The 9,213-nt window shown below is 39.6% G+C and overlaps 1 protein-coding gene across 1 annotated transcript in view; it reads right to left on the bottom strand.

Annotated features, from left to right (window-relative positions):
* Window positions 1-9,213, bottom strand: part of LOC108577330 (high affinity cAMP-specific and IBMX-insensitive 3',5'-cyclic phosphodiesterase 8A-like) — a 32,496-nt gene that overhangs the window by 7,179 nt on the left and 16,104 nt on the right. The window contains exon 18 of the mRNA XM_017940471.1: window positions 1,849-2,100. Coding sequence (XP_017795960.1) covers window positions 1,849-2,100 — 252 coding nt within the window. The remainder of the gene's footprint in view (window positions 1-1,848; window positions 2,101-9,213) is intronic.

Genomic DNA, 9,213 nt, shown 5'->3' with positions numbered 1-9,213 from the left:
TCACCTTTTTCGATCTATCCTAATTCACACTCTAACGCGACAACTAAGAGACTCTTTGCACCCTTCATATTTTTTCCCCTTTAAATCCTCCGATCTTCTGTGGGATTCCATCCGTTTCCGGTTGGAATCCTACAGAAGACCAGAGGAATCTTCACTCGAACACATTCCTTCTAGCTGTTTTTTTCTCACCTATACAGCACACACATACACACACACACAGATTTGAACAAAAATTTTTGAAAAAAAAAAAAAGAAAAAAAAACACCAACTTGAGGAGGGAGAACGTTGGCTCAGAAATAATCGTCGAGAAATCATGAGGAATACTAAAATCATCAACGTGTTAAGAGGTTAATTATCGCAATGCAGCCTAACAATTATACCAAAGGGGGAACAACATCTTTAGCCCGAGAAAAAGTACGTTTTTCGTTGATTACTCGAGACACACTTCGTTGGAATATCGATTTGGTGTTTAAATGTGCGTACTATCGGGCAATATCCGAGATTTCTTTCATTGCTGAATATTGAACAACGTCGTTAGTGGTCTCTCGGTGTGTTCCTCCCTGAGACTTCCAGTTAACCCCTTTCGTCTATATCGAAACTGAGAGCGTTTAAAGAGCTTCCACGTTGACCGAGATAAATACGTGACTAACGAAGCGTGCCGTAGTTAAGCTACCCCTTCTCGAACAACGATTCTGCGACACACGTACAGACAAATCGACAGCTTTCAGAGAAAATGATCGCTATCATCGACAAGCGACTAGTTCGTCCAAACATTCACGAATAAACCTAACCGTCTAAGAGTTTGTCAAACAGCGTTTGCTAAGAAAGAATTCGACAGAGATCACTTGCTTAGCCCAATAATAACCGGCGTTTAAACGGAAAATTGAAAATAGACCAAACAGTTGCAGATACTTCGTCCTTTTTGCAAGTAAATACATGAAAAACGACACCTTGGATAGAACACATAATAGTATAGACTGGATCAGACCATCTGAGAACGCGGTGCCAGCTAAATTGTTCGAAACAACAGCTCGAAATTCTCCAGTGAAAGATCGCGATGAAATATTTCACTCGAACATTTGTCAGATTCTTTTGGCAGTGTGAAGTAAAATCAATTTCGAAGCATATACAATGTAAAACACCAATCGATCACTGGCATATTTGACAAGATTCGATAACAAATCCAGTAATACCAGATTAACTTGTAGTCTTCCAAAAAACAAAAAAAAACAAAAAAAAAACACAAAAGACAAAAAAAGAAAAAGCTTCTAAAGAGATCACTTTTGACCCGTATCCATAGTTAACACTCGAATCAAACGAGTAGTCGCAACCATACCTATTGTCTCCGGACAATAGATATGGTTCGTACCGTCGAGTGATAACTATGGATATGGCTCGCGATTCTCTACCACAAGCGATAGTCGCATCACCACCAAATACCTGAGTTGAAACAGATTCTCAAGAATAAATCAAGTGACAATACTAGAAAACAGCAATACTCGAACCTCCAACAAAAATCTCCCTTTTCGTTATATCAGCGAGAAAAAGAAAGAAAGAAATTGACCAAACCGAGAAAACAAATATCCATCTCACTTGACACGCTTTTTTGGTCGTTAGATCACTTGCTGATTAAAATCACACGGAGCAATCGAAACTTGAACCCAACGAGATTGTACATCCTTTAGATCAAACGAAATCTTGCGATCTATACTCAACAAACTACTACTTACTACTTCATCCAATGCATCCAAGGGCTTTGCAAGTCTCACATTTTCCGGTAGAGTCACGAGGGAGGTGTAATTATACACGGTGTGATCGGTAAAAGAGAAAAAAAAGAAGGTCGCTAACCTGGAAGTTGTCTTGACTGTCGATCTGAACCGTGCTCGATCCGCTCGAGTGTTCACGCGTCACGTTCCTCCACGGACGGTAGTATCTGTCGCGGAAGATCGAGCGCAGAGGTCTGTCGAGGCTGAGATCGGAGAACCGTGATACCAGTTCCTCCTTGTTCAATCCTCGGGCGAAGTGTTGGTCCATCAGTCGGGACACAGGTCGGTCGAAATCGTCCCACCAGTCGCGGAATATCAGAGGTACCACCGACATCTGAATTTTTATATGAAAAAGAGAGAACCAGTGTTAGATCAGTATCGGTCAAAGTTCTTGCTCTTCGATCCAGGACACACGTTTGACATAAGTAGAGTTGACGAGCATTGATGCGACGGGAGAAGTGAGAGACACAAGAAAGATACGACAATGACGATTGCAAAGGGGGAGGATTTATAAGAAACGCGTGTGAAACGCGTGAATTAACGAGATGTGCGCAAATGTGCAGATGTAAATACGCGAAGGGTGTTACGACGATTTTAATAAGGGTTAGGAATATAAGTAAGGTGTTTACTTAAGAACGTGTGTACTAAGGTTCCCGAAAGGAAAATACACTTGAGAAAATAAGATTATACTTGAGCTTAAAAGGGAGAGAAGAACGTGAGTGAGCGTGGGGTGTGAATCTCACGTGTCTCTGTCGTGTTTAAAGAAAAAAGAAACGGATACTCAATTAAATTAGGGATTACAATCCCATCCTGCAGATTTAGATATTAATCTCGGGCAACGAGTACGTCTAAAATATATTCCTCGAACGAGAGAGGGAATACACAGATGATACGATTTGAACGAAAAAACGCAAAAGTTCTCCATTTTTATTCGTTCAGCCTTTTTCCAAAAGGACGAGCGAACGAGAAGGGTCGCTTTTACGAATTCCACCAAGAGAGAACGAAGAAGAAAAATCGCTGAGACACCGTTGAGAGTTCTTGCTATGTAATTACCAAACAAACAATAATAATTAGCATTTAGGCTTAATATTTATCTCGATTATAAACAGAGCAGCGAATGCTTGCAACAGTGTTTCCTCCTATTATTGTTTACGCGTTTCCTCGAGCGCATTTCCCATCGAACTGTGTAACGAGATAATAGGTATATTACGGCAAAACAGGTTCATTCCTTAAATGATAAATATCTACTCGATCGCGTAGAAGCGGGGGGTTCGTTTCGAATCTTTCTCGCATCCGGATGGATCGATGCACCCATCATTTGTCGATTCAAATTCTCATCGAACGCACGGGAATATACAGGTTTGCAAACGCAAGCAGGATGCTAATTTATCTCTCGTCGTACGTCAGAACGAAACGCGATTTGTAAATTCGAGATTTTTCAACATTCGAGACACAGGATAAGACGAATCGCGTGGTCGAAGAATTTTTGCCGACGTTAACCCGTGACTAATTACAAATTCTCTCCAGTCGAAGATTCAAATTGAAATGGGAAGTTTTATCGAAGAAAGTAGAAACACACACAGTTTGGCATGTTCTAACGAGCATTCTCGAACGGAAATCATTCGAGAACGACGAACTTTCTCGAATGTATCGGCGGTATGCTAGAATTTGTACGCGAAGAAACGAAAAGGAACATCTCACGAGTGAACGAGAATAAACGCGAGCAAACTTCACTATCAAATGCCCGGTAAAACGCGAAAAAAAAAATGTCCACGATCGCAAAAATACGCTAATAAACGCGAGAAAAATGTCCACGATCGCAAATACGCTAATAAACGCGAGAAAAATGTCCACGATCGCAAATACGCAAATAAACGCGAGAAAATAAATCTCCACGATCGCAAATAAGTTAATAAACACGAGAGAAAATGTCCACGATCGCAAATACGCCAATAAACGCGAGAAAAAAAAAAATGTCCACGATCGCAAATACGCAAACTAACGCGAGAAAAAAAAAAAAAATGTCCACGATCGCAAATACGCAAATAAACGTGACAAAAAAGAAAAAATGTCCAAGATCGTAAAATACGCTAATAAACGCGAGAGACGGTCCGATACACGAAATACGCCGATGACCCGCGAAAAATCCCCGAAGACACATCAAACACGCTGATAAACGCGAGAAAAAAACGAAAATCCTCGAATAACTCGAAATACTTTTTCGCTTAGGATTTTACACCCTTGAGAATCGAATTTAACACGATCTTTCTGTATTACAAAAGTTTTGGGAAAAAAGACGCGGATGTTTTTCACCGTTGAACAAAAATGGGTGCGCGTTTGTGGAGGCGCGTCGTCGATATAGTTGTATAGCGTTCGTCTATATTGTTGTATACGTCGGCGTATTAGAAAAGAAAAAGAAGTTACAAGACTAAGAAAAACAAAAAAAAAAATTCCATCGAATACGCATTATTATACTCCTGCTAAAATAGCTTTAGGTTACGTATAGGAGCCTAGGTGTTTAAGGAGAGAGGATGAAAAAGAGAACAATCGAAGAATACAAGAGAAAAATCCTTAATCGTTGTGTTTAGGAGTTAGCATACTTAAAAAAAAAAAAAAAAAAAAAAACTGGCACAAGTTTAATACCTATATCACATTCTGACCACACATGTCAACAGACGTTTAAGATCTCGGCTTATAGTAACACCAGAGGTACACGACAGGATCGTTGTTTCATCGGAAACACCTGGTCGGAAGAAGAACCGTAGATCTTTTCACGTTCCTCGATCACATTCTATGTATCTCGACATTAAGAGAGGTGTTTCAAAGAAACTTTTCACAATCGATAAATACCACGAACACGAAGCAGGAAAAAGAACACACGATATACCATAAGAAAGGAATAATACAACAGCATCGTGCATATTTTGAGCGGGTAAAGAGTTTTTTGGTGTGCGATACATCACGAACGTTTTACGAAGAGAGAGATGGAACGAGAAGAGACAGTTTTGATATTTCAAAAGGGAAAGAAAAACAGAGAGGTTGTGTTGCAACCTGGTGAGAAAAGAGAACGAATGCTACACTTAGCTGTTTAAACAAAATCATGCTTCGACGATCGTACTTTGAAAACTACGATAAGCTACAAGCGTCCATACTAACCTCTAATCGACGAGAAAGAGTTCCGACGATAAGGGAAAACAAAGGGAGGGATTAACTGTATCCTCGATAATATTCGTGCGCGAAACTTCGTTAGTTATTTAGTCAGGGAGATGAAGAAAGTGTTATCGTAATAGTATGCGTGTGACAGAAAACGAATTCTCTAATTGCTGATGAAAGAAAGAAAGTGGTAAGTATTTGTCGCGAATGAATTTAATATAACGTTAAATATATATTACGATAAAACGTAAAGAGAAACGGACGAAATGTGTATACGTCGTTTTAACGACGAGGAAAAAACCATCGAAGAGATGATATCGCGTAAAACTTCGAGATATACGGTGTTTGCTGCGAGGAGAAGGTAAAAGAGGAGAGCTAGCTCGTTGCGTATAGGTTTAACGGTAGTACCTTTTTCTACTAGGTTTAAGGGGGTTTAACTAACACGCTAATCGGATTAGATGATACGCACGGACACTCGAACGGCGGATAAGAAGCGTTTTTATTGTAGATGTGTCGTGTTACTAGTCGTTAAGAGTTTTTCCAATCAGCGTTCTTAGAGCCGCACGCTATTTTTTAGGTTTACACACTCCTTCGCGGGGAGAGCGTTTGTTACGCGTTTTCTAGTTTTCTTTTCCGTCCGGCGAAAGTAAGAACACCGACCGATCAACGATAACGATTCACACTGGAGCGACGACGATACGTGCGGTGTCGCGAATTAACGAAACCACACGAAGCTTTTTTCACAGCTTTAAAAAAAACACAGTACCACCACACCGTGACAGGGGTAATTTCGTTTTCTCCGGGAACGTGAAGAACTCAGCGGGGGTTTGATTATTAACTTGCAGAACGATAGAGAAAGCAAAGAAAGTAAGAACACCATAACCAACCACCACACACCTTCGAATTTTCCTTTGTCGCTCGTTCAAGAGGCAGAAAACTAGGTGAGAAGTAGCACGGAGAAACCGAACCGGTAGAGTTTCAGGTAGACGACTGTTTCGACTATTCTGATTCAGCCGCGGAAACGCGGGTTGCTTAAATAGCCGCGCACTTCGACGCCCGCTGTAAACGTGCGAGAGAGACGGATACACCCACGAATGTTCACGTGACTTTTAATAGTGACTCTTGGTCCAGAAATACTACTTCGATGGAGAACGGTTGTTCGAAAGAAGCGAGAGGAGGGGTGGAATTTTGAAAGAGCGCGTAACCCAACTTGGGGGTGTTGTGTGATCCAGAGTTTCGATCATTTTTTTTTTTGGCACGCTCTGAAGTCTGTCTACGGTGGAAGTATCTCTTCTGTAATTTCTCTTGGATTGCCACGAAGGGGGGATAGAAAAACATGCATTGTGACAAAGGTGACAGAAGAAACGGAAACACACAACTTAGTGCTTCCAAGTATTTTTTTTCTTTTCATTTCGAGGATACACAGGGTGGGGGGCAATAACTACGTCCACCTTGTGAATATTGCCGTTATTTGTAATAATATGAAAAACTGTTGTATGTAAAACTTGCACGGTATAGAGGGGGGCATATTGTGATATATTTTTTGCGTGGGTGGAGATATAGAGATTATTTCAAGATCGTTTCTATTTGTTTAAACAGAATGCTGTGTTATTTTTATCGCGATGTGATAGAGCCGGTGTTGAAGATCGTGCAAGGGTCAAATGTGGTAGTAAAATAAACTTTCTTACATTACGGTTTATCAAAGTTCCGGTACAGTTCCAATCTTCGTATCGCTGCATCACGTGCATGTCTCATCGTCTCTGAAATCGTCTCAACACCGGCTATCACACCGCGATGAAAACAACATAGCGTTGTATTTAAACAAACAGAGGTGACCACGCATAGGTATCACAATAACGCCCTCCTCTATACCGTGCAAGCTTTATATACATTTTTTTTCATATTACCACAAATAACGGCGATATTCAAGGTGGACATTGTTGTCGCTCCAGCCTGTATATTTCCTGATTACCGTTTCATACGGGAAAAGGAAGAAGAGTATCGTTAAACGTGTAAAAACCATCCACCGATGATTGTCTAAATCCAAGTATATACCTCATGATTAACCGCTGTAATCACGCGTTATTCACTTGTTCTTCGCTACCGTTCGTAGCGAGTGATTTCGCGTGTTCGGAATTTGTAAGAAATTTGTAGCCCTCTCTGTTGGTGCGCCGAGGAATTCCATCGACAGAGAGACACGCACAAGAGAGAAGAAATATGTCCTTTTGATTTCCGACGAGGAAAATAAAACGTAGAGCCGCGTTAGAGGAAGAGAGAGAAAGAGATGGAGAGACGAGAACATCAGCACTCAGTGTTGTGCTGCTTTTTCGTAGCTTTTTCAAGCTGTTAACGCGAACTTTTCTCGATGTCCACTTTAACATTCTCCTCCGTCGTCGACGAACTCTCGACGATGGAGGAGATAAAATAGAAAAAAAAAAAAAAAAAAAAAAAAAAAAAAATGAAGAACAGAAGCTCTTTGCTCTCTTCGAGAGCGATATTTCAAGGTGCGAGAAGTATACTTTCTTGAACTTCCCTCCCTTGATATGTATATCATCGTTCATGTGTGTGGTCTCTGTTTTAAATCGGCGTAACGTGTAATTGTTAAGAGAAAAAAAGGCGCATGTGTCGTATCCTGTAACTTTTGCAAATTAGGGGAAAAAAAGAGATAGAGAAGCGGAAGCATCGAGCACAATTCCATCGTGTTTTTTTTTTCCGATAAATAATGTACGGTCGAGGTGTGTGTCTCTGCAATTTTTGCGAAAAACGCGCCGCGGGGAGCCACTCTGTGACACCGTTGAACGAGAACGGCGCGTTGTCGAATATTCCGAGAGAAAAGAAAAGCTAAATGCACATCGCATAGAACGAGAAACTACATACATATATACGTACATATTTATGTCTAGGGTGTGGATTTTTAATGTAAAGGGGACTTTACTACGAGAAGTAAAGATGAAGAGTTGTTCCATTTATGATGGGAATGGTGGCTGCTCCCATCCGAGATAAGAAAAAAAATCGACGATAACTCGGACCTTCTGCGGTTCGATTGTCGTCACCAAAAAAAAAAAAAACGAAAAGAAAAAAAGATATAAAGCAACAACCAATTGTTTTTAGGATATGTGTTTTAAAGTACCGATTTACGGACATATATTTAGGATAATACTCTATTATTAATTGATAGCGAGTGTGTACATGTTAATACTTGCTAGGGTGCGTGTTATTTGGTATATTTCTTCCTAATTAGCGGCACAATTGCCGGGTAATGTTTTCACAGGAGACATTATTCCGTAACTTCCGGTTGCTCCGTCGTATTCGATATATTTCTAATTAAAATCGACGATCACGAAATTCTTTTAACACCGAATCAGATCGCAAGAAAAACAGATTGGATTCTTGCCAGAAAATTCTTAACGACGCGATTAAAAATCGTAAAACAAAAAAGAAATAGAAGAAAGATATGGTATACGCGTGAAAATTGCGCGAAAGAAAAATAAAACGAGAAACGCGCACGCGATTGAGAGAGGAGACGAGGAGGAGCGCTTGTTTAGCGGGTAAATATGGGAGTAGATTTTATGATTAATAATATTTCAGGGTACGTTAAATTTAATTTTACCTATATTAAGTTTTCTTCTCGATTATTCGACTTTGAACACCGAGATATTCTAAGTAACTTTACTGTGTGGGGCATCATATTAGTGATAATATATTACATAGTAGGCTTAACGATTTTTAATAAAACGATTTAGGTAACGCGTAAATCGACCAAATATATTTACTAATATCGATGTGTAATAATCTCTTATCTTTCGAAGAAGAAAAACAACCTTCTGATAAATTCTCTCGTATTTCTCTGCTTTTTTCAATACATATATACATATAAATTACACAACGTGTGCCAGGGATATATACAATATTTTGTAACTCACGATCGGGCATTTTACCAAATTAACAGAAAAAAAAAAAAATACACCGATCTCTTCGTTATACGATATATATAATACCAGAAAAACAAATATATTGCGTGAGAATTTTGCATCTTTTTTGTCCATATCATTAAGCTGTAATGAAAGAAAAGCAAAAAGCTAACAAACGTGTCTCTTTGATACTGGATAAAACGACTTTTAATTAATTCGTGTGCTAGAGAGAGAGAGAGTGAGTGAAAGAAGAGGTATACTTCTAAGGAGCTAATCTGCGTGGTATACAGATAAGGTATATTATAAAGTATATTATTGGTAATTTGTATCGATTAACACCACCCCACTTGTACTACTACTACTACTACTACTACTACTACTAC

The sequence above is a fragment of the Habropoda laboriosa genome, unplaced genomic scaffold (genome assembly GCF_001263275.1).
Source record: "Habropoda laboriosa isolate 0110345459 unplaced genomic scaffold, ASM126327v1 scaffold697, whole genome shotgun sequence".
NCBI classification, from domain to species: Eukaryota; Metazoa; Arthropoda; class Insecta; order Hymenoptera; family Apidae; genus Habropoda; species Habropoda laboriosa.
This window is presented reverse-complemented; position numbering and strand designations above follow the sequence as displayed.